At 52.1% G+C, this 17,662-nt stretch overlaps 1 protein-coding gene across 2 annotated transcripts in view; it reads left to right on the top strand.

The window, feature by feature from the left end:
- Positions 1-16,675, top strand: part of TNN (tenascin N) — a 51,672-nt gene extending 34,997 nt beyond the window's left edge. For both annotated transcript variants that reach the window (XM_082704385.1, XM_082704384.1), the window contains 7 exons: positions 72-202; positions 1,242-1,374; positions 1,682-1,833; positions 7,396-7,492; positions 8,363-8,530; positions 13,362-13,525; positions 15,794-16,675. In XM_082704385.1, coding sequence (XP_082560511.1) covers positions 72-202; positions 1,242-1,374; positions 1,682-1,833; positions 7,396-7,492; positions 8,363-8,530; positions 13,362-13,525; positions 15,794-15,934 — 986 coding nt within the window. In that variant the 3' untranslated portion in view covers positions 15,935-16,675. The remainder of the gene's footprint in view (positions 1-71; positions 203-1,241; positions 1,375-1,681; positions 1,834-7,395; positions 7,493-8,362; positions 8,531-13,361; positions 13,526-15,793) is intronic.
- The last annotated feature ends 987 nt before the right edge of the window (positions 16,676-17,662 follow it).

Genomic DNA, 17,662 nt, shown 5'->3' with positions numbered 1-17,662 from the left:
ACACATCAAACATTGTCTTGCCCCAGTTGTAATAATACTTAGTAAGCGTAATTCATTGGCTTTATGTACAGACATCGACCCTCCCAGAAACCTTCGTCGGTCGGCTGTCACCCAGTCTGGAGGGGTGCTGACCTGGACAGCCCCCTCTGCTCAGATCGATGGCTACATTCTCACTTACCAGTTCCCAGATGGCACCGTTAAGGTACTGGAAACTTCCCATTTCTCCTCTGGGTGCCCATGTCCCCCAACCACATGCCGCCCCTGACTTGGGCCACCAGCTTGATTGCTAGGGTCATGGTGATGGTAATGAGTTGAGAAATGAGTCGGTCCTTAGTGATCCTCTGCTGTGGGAAGGGAAGGTGCTAGCCCCTGTTATTTGTTGACATCCTCCGTGTGGCCTCATTTCACAGGATTCACGTGTGTGCCTGCCCCTAGCCGATGGTAGCATATTCACGGGCCACACATCTGTCCATGGTCTTGCGTTTATTGTTGGTCTTTCCCAATTCACGTTAGCCCTATGAACACAAGGACTTTTTGTCCGTGTCATATCCATCACTGTATCTGCAGTCCTTGGAACCAGGCCCACAAGAGGCGCTCAGTAAATGTTTGTTGAATGAATCGATTAACCCGGATTTCAAGAGTAATGCCTCCCACCTGGAATCTGAAGACCAGCAAATTTGGGAGCTTGTTCTGATGCAAGATTTTTCGTCTTTCTTCTCGGCGAGAAAGACGGGAGGAAGGGGAAAAGGAAGGGCATGTGGATTTGCTCATGACCTCAGTGATGACTTACGGCAGCCCTTCAGGGAAAGTTAGCCCCGTGTTCATAGAGGAAGTCAGATTGGTTCAGAAGGAAGAATTGAAAGGCCAACTATGCCCCTGCCTCCCAGATATCAGTGGTCACTTTTAGTCCCCTTATTAGCTTGTCAGCCCAGTGTCACCAGCCTTGGTGGCTGTAGTCGGCATCCCAGCATGCTTCTGGAGGCCGAGGTTCCCAGGAGACCTGGGGACTGCTCCCCCAGGGGGCAGGACCTGGCTGTTCGCTCTCAGCTCATGCTCCCATGAGTCTCCATGGCACTACCCTCCAGGGAAGCTGATGGGACCCACTGGGAATCTGGGAGCCATGAAGCCCTCAAAGAAACCAACACTCTCCTCTCAGAGAACTCCTGTCATTAGCCCCAGGGAATGCTGTTGACACCTTGGGCACTGTTGACATACTGTCTCCTGTCTCTTTTGTTTGGTAGGAGGTACAGCTGGGAAGAGGGGACGAGAGGCTTGAGTTGCAAGGCCTTGAGCAGGGCATCACCTACCCTGTCTCCTTGGTCGCCTTTAAGGGTGATCGACGGAGCAGGAGTGTATCCACCAGCCTTTCCACAGGTAACGTTGACTCCCACACTCTGAATGGGGACATGGTCAAGGGTGGGCGTCGGAGAGCCCAGAAGAGGTATCCAAGGAGGAGTGAGTGGACAGAGTGGTGGATTTCTCTGGAAATGGCGCAATAGAAATAGGGTTACGGGTTCAGATGAAATCCATCTCATGGTAGAAAGTCTAAAGAGCAGAGCAGAACAGAATATTATTTTGTGGGAGTTAGGGGAGGAAGTGATGTGGGTGCATGAGGGGCATAGACCTCCTCCTCCTTCCTTGCCCTTCCCCTAACACCACCATCTCTCTGCTTGTCTCCTAGTTGGTGCGCGTTTCCCACATCCTGCGGACTGCAGTCAAGTTCAGCAGAACAGCAATGTTGCCAGTGGTATGTACACCATCTACCTGCACGGAGACTCCAGGCGGCCCCTGCGGGTATACTGTGACATGGACACGGACGGAGGCGGCTGGATCGTGAGTGCTTCTCCGCGGGAGAGGGGAGCGTTCGTTGGCAGCTCATGCCGGCGTTCAGACGGATCCCGACTTAACCCCCACCCCTACCCCCAACCCCACCGGAAGTACTTCACACCTGGGATAGAGCTGGCTTTGTGGAATGAAGGCTAATGGTTAATGGCTGTGGAGGCTGTGGTTGATCAGCCTCTCATGATGCCCTCTGTGGATGTGTCACCTCCATTTTCTTCTCTTGCAAGCCCTGTCATCAACATGACTCTCCCGCAGAAGCTTTCGCATAAGTGACAGAGGTTACCATTTCTCTTTCATAGATAGGTCAATGGAGGCCCACGGGGAGAAGAGCCTTGGTGCTTTACAAGAGTTAATGACAAAAATTGGAACCAGATTTCAGGACCACCCCCTCACCCCCAATCAGGAGCCTCCCAGATCATTGGTTTTCCCTTTGGGTCCTCTCAGGCCATCCAAGAGGGAAATGCATGATCTTTTTGGGCCTCCAGCCTCTGAACTGAAGCTCTTTGTCTAAGTTCTGCCTCCTGCTTTGCGGTTAAGAAGCCAAACTCGGGTTTGAAGGGCTGAAGTCTGAAAGAGGGAAGGTTGGCAGGGTCTCGGGGGTCCCTCTTCTGTGTAGGGGTTTTATTCCCCGGGGGCTATGGTCTGCTTACCCCTCCTTGTGGCACCTGCTTCGATTGCTGCAGCCTGATCCAATTATAAGATGAGCTGCCTTTGAGGGTTGCCCTCTGATCCCTCTGCCTCCCCCTGCCCCCTTCTCCCCACGCCTGAACAGACAGAGGCTCTCACCACCCCAAACCAGTGTGCGGCCTCACCTGCTGTCACAAGGAGGAAGCAGGAGCCCCTAGTGCTCAGACCACGTTCACTGACACGTCCGCTCCGGGGTCGGGAAAAAGCAAAGACACTTGAGCAGCCACGAATGAGACGATCCCATCTGAGAAGCAGCACTGAAGGAAACTTACATCCGCGCCGCTGTATCTGGTGGCTGGAAGGCAGTAACTGGAGCGGATGGAGGGAGATTCCTAACTGATTTATAAAAACAGAATGGAACCTGGGAGGGTCTTGCCCCTGAGAAACCCGTAGGGCGGTTCCTGCTGCTTTCAGCAGCTCTGTGGTAAGCGCTCAGTCTCTTCAGGCTGGAAGCCAGTTTCCTGCCTCGTGCCCGTAACTGACACATGGCAGAATGTTTGTGTTGTCTCAGGTGGCCTTTTTGAAAGCCAGCCTTCCCTAGGGAAGGAGACGTTTGTCCAGGGCAACCTCTAGAAAGATATCTGCCAGTCTCTCTGCCTGGGAATACCCCAGATTATTTCCCACAAGTATTTACTGGGTGCCTGCTGCGTGTCAAGCGCTGTTTTATGTACTCAAGAACCAGCCGTGAACCAGACAGACCCAAAGGCCTGCCCTCAAGGAGCTTGCCTTCTACAACCAGCTCATGTGAGTGACCCTGACCCAGTCGCTGAGGTCAGTTCCAGAAAAAATCACCCTGCGTTCTAACCATCACCAGTCCCTCACCCCCTCCCAAGACTCGTTTTCTGACCCAGGCTCCTGAAGGGAATACACAAACTGAGTGAGATTCTGTAGGGTTCTGCTCAGAGCTGCCACAGTCTTGAAAACACTTGAGTCCTGGAACCTTCTCTGCCAGGTCTTTTACTGACAGTTTCCACCGTTTGGGGCTCAAGGATCTTTTGTCACTGAGAGATGACCTTAGTGCATTGCTCTGTTATTTTCCAATAAGATTTTATTTATTTATTTAAAGAGAGAGAGAGCGAGCGTGAGTGGGAGGAGGGAGCGGGAGAGAATGTCAAGCAGACTCTCACGAGAGGCTCCACCTCACCCCCCTGAGACCATGACCTGAGCTGAAACCAAGAGTCAGATGCTTAACTGAGTCACCCAGGAGCTTCCAAAATCCTTTTAAGGGAATTTTTGTCCATGGGGTGGCAGGAACCCAATGTGATTAAGAGGCCAGAAAAACCCTACCCCGAGGTAATTGGTGTCACAGGAGGCGAGCTGGGTTGAGGACCAGACGGAAACACTTAAGTGCCTGGAATATTTCCGTCTTTGTCTTCTGTCTTGCAAGTCTTAAGGACTACATTAGAAGTTCTTTCCACAGGCATTTAAATGACATTTTGTTTTTTTCTTCCCAGGGAATCAGTCAGGACATTAAGTTCTAGAGTGCCATGACAGCTCTGGAGTGTAGAATTCTGCCCGCCTTGAGACAGACCTGCTAAGGGGCTTCTTTTACCCGCAAACAGTTCGCTATAAGGTTTTCTCCCCATAGAATGGGAATGGGTTAGATTCTGAGCGAGTCAAATCAGGCTCCCTGATCAAGAGGTACAGGCAGGTGATCACAGTGGGTCAATTCACTTGGAATCTGACACAGTAAAAGGCAAACTCTCCTTTATTGAGATTTAATAATAACTTATTATATGTGTATGTGCCAGTCTCTGGCCTTCACACTTTCATGATTTATTATGATTAATGATCTTGCTAAAGCCTCAATTTAAGAGCATGACAAGTGGGCTATTAACATCTTGATCTCATCGTTTAGAAAAGCAAGGCTTGTCAAGGTTAACCAACTTGCCCAAGGACAAAGCTAGTAAGTGCGGAGCTGCGTCTCCGTAGTGATGGAAAGAACGTCAAAACGAACGTCAAAAAGAACGTTCTAGCTGAACTGAAGCATTATTAAAAAAAAAATCAGGGAGGGGCACCTGGGTGACCTAGTCAGTTAAGCTTCTGACTCTGGGTTTTGGCTCGGGTCATGATCTCGGGGTCCTGGGGTTGAGCCCCATGTTCGGCTCTGTGCTCAGTGGGGAGTCTGCTTCTCTGTCTCTCTCTCCCTCTCCTTCTGCCCCTCGCCCTGCTCATGCACTCTCTCTAAAATAAATAAATCCTTAAATTAGGTGGACAAACCCCTCTCATGCCCAAGCGCTGTTCCTTGATTGGAGAATGCCTTTGTGAGGCACCTGTCTCAGGTGGGCAGCGTCACTATTGAGCCTGACCTTGTACCGTAACTAGTTATGCTAGTGGAAATGTAACCGGACTTGACGTAGAAGGAACATCGGCACAGCGTCTGCCCTGGGATCCCACTGTCTGCAGCACAGGAAGAGTCCCGGGAAAGGGACCAGAATGGGCAGCATGCTAGGAAATAAACAGCCCCAGGATCTTAAGAAATGAGTTTTGGAACGTGAGCTCAGTGAAGCTGGTATTTTCAAACGTTCTGATGAAAAGATGGAGAGATCCCTGTTCTATCCTTGCATCTGCCACTAGATGATCAGCCGATTATAACTTAATGTGGCTAATCGCCGTCCTGAACGTTCCCGTCTGGAAAATGGCATCATAGGTCCTCGCCCTGCAGCCAGCACTGAACACGCTGCTCCGTAATGGCGGTTACTTGAGCGGATGAGCCAATGAAGAAATGAAGCAGCCCAGAGGGGAACGAGCGTCTCTGGAATGAAGGACAAAGGGGAGAGAAACCACAATGTTAGTGCAGTCTGGAATGATTTGCCCGATCATCCCCTCAGTTCTGCTCAGCAGCTCGGGAGCTTTGGAGAACATTTCTACCCTTACCGTCTCCTTGACTTCTCCTCACACCTCTGAGACGGATGCTCCCTGCCCGCTTCTAACCCTGTTTGTCCCACAGCCGACTGAGGCTCAGTAACAGGGATGACCGGCTCACCAGCCGCTGGCCAGGCAGTGGCCCTGGTCTGCGTTAGAGCCCCGGGCTCTCCCTGCCCACTGTAGAGAGATGCCCTAGTCCAGTGCTTTCTGGGCCAGCAAAGGTGGGCTGGGGCTTCGAAAGGAGTTACCGGTGAGCTCCACGTGGAGCTGTCAGCATTGCTGTAGGCCACCTCTTCTCTCCTCCCTCCCTGTGTCTCCCAGAAAAAAGAAAAAACAGAAAGAACGCACAAATATCGAGAAGTTTACTGTACCAAGTTTGAGGTTCCGTGTTTTATTTCAAGGCACCTGCGGTGAAGCATGGTGGAAAGGAGCAAGACGGGTCTTCGTTCTGGGGCTTCTGCGTTTGAACGGGTGCGAAGGGAAGTGGGTGGAGACAGAGACGCCACCCAGGCTTCCAGAATCCCAGAGTCGTTTCTGTGATTAGTGAGGATGGTGTTGAGCGTGGCTTTCAAGGTTACGAGGACCACGACCATTACTACCCATTCCAGTAGTGCGCACAGGTGTGACTAGCTTGTAGGCACTCCTCAGGCTTGCTTAATATAAAAGAATCTAGTTTACCCTGACAGGCACTGCCTTCCTTCCCCCGAACAAGGAGTTTGGAAAAGCAGGCCGCACATACTTTTAAGAAATAGCGGGACCCAAGACCCAAGTCTGTGTCTGTGCTCTCACTGCCCGCTCACTCCTCAGGCCATTTCCACGTTCGCTTCTGCCCTCGTCTCTCTGCAATGCAGCCTTTGTTAGAGTCACTCCTGACTTCTGTGTCCCTAAATTCTATGGACATGCTCCTTAGTTCTCGTGTTCCTTGGCACTGACCTGCCTTTGACACCATCAGCCGTATCTTTCTCCTGGTGGTCTTTGTGGTTCCACGTTCTCCTGGTTGTCCTTCGGCACGCCCGGGCCCTCCCCCCGCCCCCTTCAAGAGCGCATCCTTCCTCCTGTGCACCGGCTGCTGCGTAGTGCAGGCCCCTGAGTCTGGATTCTGGGCCATTTTCTCTTTTTAGTTCCCACTTTTCTTCCCAGGTGGTCGCATCCTCTCCAGCGGTTTCGCCTTCCTCTCTGTGTCCCCGGGGCTTTCTGTGTTCACTAGGCTAGAGTGGGCTGTGCGGTAGTTAACACGCCAACACCAAATCCCAGTGATTGAGGACCGGAGAAGTTTCTTCTCGTGTGTGCAAAGCCTTCTGTGGGTTTGGCAGTCACTTGTCGGCGGTGACTCAGGGATTCAGGCTGATTTCCTCCTCATGGCTCTGCCCTGTGGACACGTGGCCTTCACGGAGGCCCCGAGGCACAGGCAGTAGAAGACAGGGCATGGAGAGAGAGAAACCCCTCCCCACCCTTCTGTGCTCCCACTAAAGCCCTTTGGCTAGAATGAGTCACGTGCCTCCCACTTGACTGGCCAGGGACCTAAAAGAGAAGCACTTCCCGCTTGTGTTCCTGGGGACAGGACACTGAGATGGGCGAACACTGAGCAGCGTCTCAGACACACCTGCACCTTTGCAAGTCTGGCCCAGATCTCTCTTCAGAACCCTAACCCTTAGCTCTGCTGCTCCTGTGGCATCTTCAGTGGCCAGGGGACCTCAGGAGTGCCTCGCACTTCCCTCATGCCAGGTGAGCGCGCACCGACAGCCCTGTCTTCTCTCAGAACCCCTATCTCAGCCAAGAGCCAAGTGAACGGCCACCCAGCGCCACAAGCCCAAAGCACAGGAAAGGCTCCCTTGCCCTCTCTTTCTGTCCCACTTTCAGTCGCCATGTCGGTCCATCTGACCTTCCCTCTGCTGCTGTCTAACCTCAGGGCAGCCCCCAGTCCGAGCTGCTGTCCTCGTTCACTCAGCCATGGCTGTTCACGTGTGTTGGAGTGACAGGCCCGTCTTCCCTTGGCAGGTCTTCCAGAGGCGCAACACGGGGCAGCTGGATTTCTTCAAGCGCTGGCGGACCTACGTGGAAGGCTTTGGGGACCCCATGAAGGAGTTCTGGCTTGGTATCATCTTGGGGATTCCGGGAGGGCTGTGGGGGAGGGGTTGTTTCCCCCTTAAAGGCTGTGCGGGCAGCTCTAGAAGGCCCCCCACGTTCAGGAAGACGTCCCAGGGACAGGGACAGGACACTTGAGGAGTCTGCCCACCAGGGTGTCGATCGGGCCATGTTGCTGGGAAGGCTGTCTTGTGCTGGGCTCGTGACGGGGTGGGCGCATCCCAGGGGGTCTTCATGCTGTGTGTCAGCAACTCAGGACCCTCCCCGGGGCCTTCACGTCTTAGAAAAGTTGGCCCACTGGGATTCGGGGCTGTTCCTAGAGGGTCATGGCTGGAGTCCCTGTGGCTCTTCAGGCCTGCCAGTCAGTGTGGGGATGGCGTTCTCTTTTCTCCTCCTGCTCGAACGTGCAGCAGATACTCATGGGGAGTGAAACAGCCACAAACATCCACAGGGAAAGGAAGAATTAAAGAGATCGTAATCTGGAGACTCTGTGTCTGAGAGGGTAGGTCATGGTCATGGTCAGCTCGGCCAGGAATTCCTTCAGAGACCTCAGGGTGGTGGCTGACCTCCTTGTCCACGTGGCGAGATGCGGGGATGAGAGGGGGAAGTGCTTCTGCTTTAGAGACAAGGAGTCGGGGGCAGGTTCCCCACCCGGTTGCTCCCCACGGCTCCTTCCCAGAGGACACGCTTTCCCCACTCATAAACACAGCTGTGCCGAAGAGAGAACAGGAGGAGCAAACAGGCCCCCCCAGCAGAGACAGAGTGAGCAGAGGAGGGAAAGGCCACGGTGATTCTCGGTGCTGGCAGTCGCAGACGCTCGCAGGCGCGTGCCAGCGCACACCGGCTGATCGGTCACTGGGACCCCCTCCTTTGCTTTCAGGACTCGACAAGCTACACAATCTCACCACTGGCACCCCTACTCGCTACGAGGTGAGAGTGGACCTCCAGACCGCCAACGAGTCTGCCTATGCCGTGTACGATGCCTTCCAGGTGGCCTCCAGCAAGGAGCGGTACCGGCTCTCCGTTGGGAAATACAGAGGCACAGCAGGTGGGAGCGCACCTCTCCCCCCGGGCTGGGGTCCCTGGCTCCCGGTGTGTCTCCCGATCAGACTGCCGCGTGCCACGGTTCAGGGAGTGGTGGGGGGAGAGGGGATGAACCCTGCAGAGGTTTGTCTCACCTCGGGCTGGTGGCATGTCTGTCCAGTTGTGAAGGAAGAGAACCACATCCAGCGATGTGACCGAAACCCTGGGGTGATATCATTGAATATTCCGTTTCAGAGGGACGGGGTGGTTACTGTTTTAATGTCCTATCTTCCGTCTGGATTTATAGTTTTTAAATGCTAACAAGTAAGTGCACTGTTTGAGCCTGCATGGTTTTGACTCGGGGGTGACTACGTAGGGATGTGGTACCAGCCGGATCCGCGGGCTGTATGGGCCGTCGTCTCTCCCCTGAGACTGTCCTGAAAGCAGCTAAGTCACAACAGAAAAGAACTTCTGCCAAGAGCCACGTAAGTGGTGAGGAGAACAGGGGCTACAGGGTGTGAGAAGAGGCGGGCACTGAGTCTCGAGGCATCACTGAAGGAAGTCCCCCACCGGACAGTGGTCTGGGGCTGGGTCTGAAAGGTGGGACTTAGGTGGGAAACAGGGAAGGGGTCCCCAGGCCTGGGGGCGTCCATGGTGAGCAAGGACCGAGCAGAGTCCAGGCAAACGGGGTGTGCTCGTGAAGTCAGGCCACTCTAGAAGCCCCTAGTGGTGGAGGACTGTGAACAGATGCCTCTTAGTATCTGGGGCCACGAGCCAAAGTGGCCAACTGCTAAGGCAGTTTCTTGTAGGTTTTATAATTTAATTGTTTTTAAAAATATTACATGGATTCTGCACTTCCTCTTGTTTCCCAGTGCTTAGCATGGAACCCGGTGCAGAGCAGGTGAGCTTGAAGCGGGATGTTGCTAGCCAGAGCTCTCCATGCAGTCCTACAGATGATTTTTATTGGGAAGGATAGTCCCTGAGACCCGGTATCTTGCCTTGGGGTCAGTGAAGGCATGAGCTTGGTGACATGGGGACAAGAGACGGCACCCTATCCCGCATCTCTCCCCGAAGCCCAATGACTTCCCTCCCTGCTGGCTGGGAACCCTCTGGGGCTACCTGTTCTCCTCTCTTCTCTCATGTGCACATACCTGTTCTGAGGCTTGTCTTAAAATAGCCAGGAAACGAACTGATGCTAATGGGAAAATGAGTGAAAAGGAGTCAATATATTCACGAATTAATGGGATTCTCCTCCCAGGGACTCTATTTGCATTTTAACTGTGATTACGGGATACTTCCCATTCTGAGATTGTTCAGGCCCAAAGTGCTGGTCAGTGGTGGATGTGTTTTTCCACAGGAAGCCTCGGGAGACTTTCAGATCACATGGCGTTTAGCCAGCGACCTGGTCTCCCTGATGTGCCTCCGTTCCTACTTGGAAACTCTGAAATTGCATGGTGGGCTTCCTGGTATTTTAGCTTTCCTTATACATGCTGATTGGTCCCCAGGAGGGTTTTGAAATTTAGGAAGCTTCTGGCTGCTCATGTCCTAAACGATGAGGTCGTGTTTAGAGGAGGTGGCGTTCAAAGAGAAAGTGAATGGTTTGATGTCTCTCTGCACGTACCAGCTCCCCCCCGATTAGAGCTCTGCTTAGAATCGGGGGTTCATGCCTGGGGATTAAACACACCTAGAAGGATCGCCATCACTCCCGCTGTCCTGCTGGGCCCTCAGCTTCGGCTTTCACTGAAGTCCCCATCAGAGAGCCCCTGATTCCTCCACAAGGAAACTCCAGCAAGACAGTGCTGGCTAAATTTCGTTTCTGGTTCTGACTCTTGGAGTGGGGCAGGGAGGACATCCAATGAGCGCTACATTTAGGATGCTAGTCATCTCCTGAGAAATTATCATGAAAACAGATGTTTTGGAGTGGTGCAGAGTGACTTCTAAGGGCTAACCCACCATTTGCAGCTGGTCTCACATCCCACCTCCAGGATACTCAGTGATGCCCACCCAGGGACGCGTCCACACCCTGGGAGCACTTGGATATGAGACTGAAGAACTCCACTGGTGTTTGCTGGGCTAGGGCCAGGGATGCCAGAGGTCCACTGTGAAGAACAGCTCTATGCAAAAGTGCCTTCCTCGCTTTGAAATGGATTTTTGCACACTGGTGCTTAAAAGGAAGGGGGAAAATTGTTAGGTCTGTGGACAAGAAGGGAAAGCCAAAAATGGCACACATTGTTCTTTATTGGCCCTTTCTTGGTTCCAGGGTTGAGAGTCCAGACACATGGTCCTGTGGGACTCCAAGGGGATATGCTGTGGGTGGCTTCCTTGGGTCTGAGGTGGCCCAGCTGCCTTGGCCTTCCTTCCTGCCTCAGGAGGTGATGGTGGAGCTATGTTAGATGAGATGGGAGATGACCAACTCAGTGGCTCCACCCTGGGCTTTTTTGAGCCTGCTGCCAACCCACCACCCAAGGAGAGCCAGCTGTCCACCCCAAGTGGGTAGCACAAGTTAGGGGTGCTTATTTCTCATCCGGTGTTCTCCGAAAACCCTGAGAGATGGGAGAGGGTCTGACCACCACTGGCTTTTCTACTCTGTCTTACTTAGGGAGATAAGCTTAATCAGTCAGAACATGGTTTTGGCTGGGGGGCCTGACAGCCAGAGAAAAGTGATTTTTTGATTCATGGGTACAGTCGTTGTCTGTGCTCCGAATGTCAGCACGCTTTCAGTTTCGGGAAGCGAGAAAATCTGTCTGTGGAATAAACTGCCACACTTAGCCAGAAACCTGCTTCACTTTTCATGATCCCAGCGCCCAAGGTCAGAGAACCACAAACAAATCGTTAAGAAATAGCCTTTGCACAGACTCTTTGAAAACAGCTCTAGGAACTTGAGATGCAAGCTAGGTAAGCTGTGCTCATTAAAAGTGTCACCAAGGGAGCCATCGTGTGTTATTTTAAGCTGTAGTTAACTGTCTGCCAGAAAGCTGAAGGGGAGAGGAGATGCGAGCGCGAGGGGGAGCGACAGCATGCCTTTCCTCACCTGGAGGAAGTGAAGGGGGCAGAGCCCTTCAGCTGACTTAGCAGGAGGGGCCTCTGCGGCCCTGTCCCTGCTCCCCCAGCCCTTTTTGCTGGGTAAGGGGTGGCAGGACCCACTCTTTGAGCTGCCAAGCCAGAGGGACAATCTGGGACCTTCTCTTTTCCTGGTGTGTTGTTCACTCTTCCCAGAGATCTGCCCCTTGCCAGCCCCAGTGACATCCTTGAGAGCAGGCCCCCTTGTCTGTGTTCCCAGAGCCTGGCATGGTGCTGAGTCCTGGCGGGGATGGGGGAGGGTGTGTGTGGGGGGGTGTCCCTGAATAAATGAAGTTGCAGACTACATACAATCTGCAGGTCTCTGACGTCAACTTGCACTCCAGGGGCTTATGAAAACACGGACTGCAGATGGGCTCTACCTTCCTGGTTTCAGTTCTGTAGATCTGGGGTGGGCCTGAGAATGCGCATTTCTCGCCAGTTCAGGGGTGGTGGCTGCTGCGGGCTGGCTCTTGTTAGCATAGCTACAGGTCCCTGCGGAAAGGAGGAAGCCGCCAAACTAAGAACCCTGGGCTTGGAATCTGAGGCCTGAGGTTTGAGTCCTGACCTCCCCCAACAGCTCTTTGTGGACTGTGGGGCCTTGCCAAGTCCCCAGAACTGTGAGTCCATTTCCTCCTGGGACTAAGAGCTGCTGCCCCACCTCGTAGGCTACCCTGAGGGGATCAGAGGAGGGTACTTATGTAAAGAGAGTCCGTGGCTCAGAGACCTGATGAAAACCGAGTGTTACTGTAGGAACATGACTTGATTTAGCTTGGGATTGATACAGGCCCTTATCGCCTCTTATGAGCTGAATTAAAAAGCAGACTGATGAGAAGATGACAAGGATGGTGGGGAAATAGTAAGAGATACAAGTCAGATGATGTGAGTGAATTTCCAGACAGATGTCATGAAGCTCTAAACCGAGCCTATGCGCCAAGAAGTCTCCGGAAACTCAGGTGTGTGTGCGAGGAGTGCATGTGCGAGGAGCTGGTGTGTGAGCAGCGGGTGTGCGAGGATTGTTAAGGAGGCTGGTGCTTCCTCGGGTGTGGGGTCCAGCTGGCCTCTGAGGAATGGTTAGGATGTGGACCGAGGAGGGCAGAGGGAGGCTGGGGGCAGAAGCATGGGGGCAGATCCATGGACTGCTCAAGGGGCGCGTGCCCATGGGGACAGCGGGCTCCCAGACTGGGAAGCTGCAGCTGAGTTCCAGGCCTGCAGAGCCAGGGGGGAAGGAGCAGCTCCCTCCAGGTGGTGGGAAAGGGGACATTAAGTCTGAGGGTCTGAAAGTGGGTGTGTGGGCTTCAGGGAAGGCTGGGGAGGCTGTTGGGTTGAGGTAAGTGCATCCTGAGGAGGCTGGGGTGAGGGCATCTGTGAGTGATCTGCAGGAGGAAGGCCTTGACAAAGGGGTTTTGTCCGATGTGGTTGGGGGTTCAAGTTCGGGTGCCTGGGAGGCTGGTTGAGCAACAACATGGAAGACAGGCGAGGGTCACCTTGCGGAAGGGGTATCAGGTGCTGTGAGGAGAGCCGATGGGTTTGGTTTTGGATGTTTGGTTACTTCACATGACTGCGGGGCCTCCAAGTGAGAATGTTTTTCAGGCTTTTGGAGAGACAGGCCAGTTAGGAGAATCTGTTTGTATCATGTTCTCCTCTCGGCTGTTTTGAGAGAGGAGTGACTCCCTGTGACGTACTGGCTGGATCCCTGGCATTTTCGTGCCCAAAGATTGTCCTGCTGAGTCCAGAGCACGATCATCATCTCAGTGGCCAAACTTCAACGCTCACCTCTCATGTGTCCTCTCCCGCAGGGGATGCTCTGACTTACCACAATGGATGGAAGTTTACAACTTTCGACAGAGACAATGATATCGCCCTCAGCAACTGTGCCCTGACCCATCATGGTGGCTGGTGGTACAAGAACTGCCACTTGGCCAACCCCAATGGCAGATACGGGGAGACCAAACACAGTGAGGTAAGTGACAGAGGAACTTTTTTGTCCCATGCTCTGCTCAAAGCTTTCCGTTCCCAGGGACACTCTCCAGGCTGGTTTGGTCCTCTCCTTCTGATGCCTCCACTCAGGACAGGAGGGCTTCTTCTCCAGGCTTCATGGCCTTGAGGTCAAGGCCTTCCCTGCCCATCTGCAGAAGCTCTTCCCCCACCCCACCGCATTCCCACCGGGGCTGCATGCTTACTTAGTATAGGTGGGTGGGAACTCAGGCTGTCCGCTGCTGGACAAAGACAGATAACGTGGATTATGCACGTCTCTATGTACTGGTTCACACATGGACACTGTTTTAGTAACAAAATACGGTAGGCTGGGTGACTTGAACAACATACATTTATTTCTCAGAGTTTTGGAGGCTAGGAAGTCCAAGATCACGTTATCAGTAGATTCAGTTCCTGGGGAAAGCTCTCTGTCTTAAGGATGACGGCCTTTTCACTGTGTCTTCATATAGTGGAGAGAGAGCTCTGGTCTTTCTTCCTTTTCTTATAATGGTATTAAGCCCAGGGCACCTTCGTGGCTCAGTTGGTTGGGCGTCTGATTCTTGGTTTCAGCACGGGTTGTATCTCAGAGTTGTGAGATTGAGCCCCGTGTGCACTCAGCATGGAATCTGCTTGATGTTCTCTCCCCCCCACCCCCATGCTCTTCCTCCTGTTCATTCTCTCTCTTTCTCAGTAAATACATAAATAAAATCTAAAAAAAAAAAAAAAAAAGGGCACTAATCCCATCTTGGGGCACCACCTCCCTGAGTTCATCTAACTCAACATAACTAACTCAACTCATCTAACTTCAACATATGCATTGGGCATTGGGGCATTGGGGGCGGGACACAAGCATTCCGTTCATAACAGACACTTCGTAATTCTTTCTAGTTGTTTTCCCAGTGAAACCTGAGCTATTTTTCTCAAATTCTTTGATCACCAGGAAAATAAAGTCTTTTCCACTTTTGAGTAGACTCACCTCTGGATCCACTTCCTCCAAAGCCACTCAGAGTCTACTGAGAGTGTTATGCTAAACTCCATCTGAGCGTTCTCCACGGCTTCTCTCCCCTTCCTTGCTCTGAAAAGTTCCTCCCATTGATTTCTCAGACCTCTGTGAGCTGTGGGCATCCTCTTGACTCCTTGCCAGCTGTCGGACAGCTCCTGTCTGCTCCTTGAAAATGGCATCCTTGTTCCCGCTCCTCATGAATCCATCCCCTCCCCGAGCCCCTCCCCAGCTTGGGTTTCTGATTTCCCACCCTGGGTCCATTCTAGCTTTTAGGAATCAGCTTTCCCCAGAAGTCACCTTGTGACTGGTATTACCGTAAGTATTAGTGCATCTCAAGTCCGGGTACAGTTTGATTACTTTGGCCCCGACCAGGCAGCAGGGACTCCCAATCCTTGTGCGAAGATTCTTCAAAGGGAAGAAGAGATATTCCCCCAGGAAGGCTGAGGAGGGTGGGCCCATGAATCATGGTGGCAGCATGTGGGCTGACCCAGGGAAGCCTGTGATCAGAGATCAAATATTTGAAATGAGCAGCCAGCATGCCCTAAACCATTCCTGCATTTGCTAATAAAAGACATTCATCTGGTTAATGTGCTTTTCACAGTCTGCAAGGCATTTAAGCTTCTTGTTTATTATTTACCTCACAAATTAAAATACATAAAATTGGTCACTTGGGCTCTTTATTGGCCAGGTTGCAAGGTTATTAAGTGAATTAAATATTATTGTGCTCACCAGTCAAAAGACATAAAATGAAATTTAGTTTCCAGCAGGCTATTTGTTACCCCAGAGCTAGTATCTAAACAGTCTAAATTGAAAATTATTTTACACGATTGACCAATTAATATGTTTATTTTTGCCTTTAATTTTTTGGAAGGAAAAGTGTGAGGCAAAGATAATGGGCGTGTTGCTGTCCAGGTTGACCATGTATTGGCTTTGCTGCTGCCGTGGTCTCCCCCATTGCCCTGGGCTCACACCCCATCCTTCCAACTACTGGGGTGGGGTGGGGTTGGGGCGGGGTTGGGGCCTTCCAAGTCATCAGCCTGTCAGACCTCAGCTGCCCAGCAGAGGGCGCATGTCTCTAGTTTCAGCCCTACTTCTACAAGGACCCCAGTGACCACTTGTCTCGCTTTTTCTCTCCCCTAAGCAGGGACGGAGGGTTTTCCCGGGAAAGAGGCATTCCTTCCAGCATAACCCACCCCTCCTTCCTCCCAAGTTGCCTCTTCTTGATGCTGGCTTTTTTTTTTTTTTTTGTAGGGGGTAAACTGGGAGCCATGGAAAGGACATGAATTCTCCATTCCTTATGTTGAGTTGAAAATCCGCCCTCATGGCTACAGTGGGGAGCAAGTCCTGGGCAGAAAGAAGCGGACACTAGGAGAAAATTCGAGAACGTTCTGATGGCCTATGGGAGCCGTCATCGCACGAGGCAAGACTGGCCTGGGATTGGGGCTGTGTAGGCTTGGGGCAGGGTGGGTAGAAGTGACTGGTTCATGGACGTTCGGGGGATGCTCCTGGACTCTGGTTTCTCAGATGGCTGGATAACCTTCAGAACAAAGCACGTGACCAAGCTTCAGACCATACAAGTCACTTCCCTGTCACCTGCATTTTGCCCTTCTATACTGGGGGCCTGAAGGTCAACCAGTGGTAACATATGAGAAAGACAACACCAGACTGCAAGGTTTTTCAGTCTATATTCAGGAACAAATATATGGGATTAGTGGGGAAAAGGAAACAAAAAATCAACTTGCACTTCACCAATTGGAAATCTCTGGAAATTGGTATATATATATATTCCGCTACTAGAAGCCCTTTTCTTGGAAAGAAGCACCAAGGAGGGGTTCTTTTTGATGGCCAAGGGGCTAAAGTGGCCTGATGCTTGTTACCTCCCATCGTCACTGGGTTTTGAGAAAAAAGCTGTAAATCTTTCCCCATTTAAAAGATGTTAGGAGGAAGAAAAAAGGGACCACAAGGACCAACATGGATTCCTATCCAGCTAAGTTGTGACCAGCGTCCAGCATGCTGGAAACCAAGCTTCTGTGTTACTGCTCTTCTCGAAGGCCCCCTTCCCACCTATTTGCATAATCACTTGCATAGATCTGCATATGTTGTGAATAAATTCTCACTCATTTCAACTTTAAATAATTGGATTCTTTTGATGATTGATTCCTCCCAAAGACTCTTCTGTGACTCCCTTTCATGTCCTCCGGTCCTCAGCCTCCCCTCCTTTCCCTGGCCCCCCACATGGTCAGACCCTTAGGTGCTCTGCAGCTTCTCTGAGACAGAGGCGTACTGTTTGAACGGGCACTTGGCCAGTTGGATCCTTTGGGCTTATTTTCCTGTGACTCTGGAAGGTTCTTCTGTAGCGAAGTCCATGATCATTATTAAAGTAACTTAAATTCCTACTTAAGAAAGAAAGAAAGAATAATAAACCACCTGATTTTTAAAAAATGTGCCTGTGTTATTGAACTCACATGTGTGCACTCAAATTCTAAATTTAACCTAAGTGCACGCAGAGGTACAGTTTGTGCATTACGGAGGAATTTGGTCGGCCTGTGGTTGCACACTTGGATGACAGCAAACAGTGGGGTTTGGAACCAGGAGAGGTGAGGAAGTGGGAAGAGAGGCACGTGCCCTAAAGCCCACAGCACCGTTCCAGGACCAGGAATCCTTTCCTGCCTGGGCTTCTCTAGGCTTTAACCTCTGGCTGAAGGCCAAGCCATACTCTCGAAACGGCTCACGTCGCGGCGGTGAGTTTTCAGCACCCTTCTGCGGCCTGTACCACAGTAACTGCTGGGTCTGGTGAGGATGGTCCAAACAAGAGGTCAAGAGGAGTTTGTGTCTGCCTGTTTTGTCCCAGGCAGCGTGCCCTGCCCTGGGGGGGGGGGGGGGGGGGGATAGAGGTGCCATCGCAGAGGAGGGGATAGAGGTGCCATCGCAGAGGCGAGCGAGCCGAACAGAGTGGGTCCTGCCATTCAAGCCTTCAGTCACTACTCATTCCAGCAAATGCTGATGGGGCCCTATGAGGGGCCGGGGCCCTCTCCGAGTCCCAGTGCTAAAGAACTGCAGACAGTGTGCCATTCCTGTCCTTGTGCTTCAGTTCTGTCGGTGGAGACAGAGAAACCAACA

Source organism: Mustela nivalis (genome assembly GCF_964662115.1).
Source record: "Mustela nivalis genome assembly, chromosome: 16".
Taxonomy (NCBI): Eukaryota; Metazoa; Chordata; class Mammalia; order Carnivora; family Mustelidae; genus Mustela; species Mustela nivalis.
The sequence above is the reverse complement of the archived record's forward strand: the minus strand, read 5'-3'. Positions and strand labels throughout refer to the sequence as shown.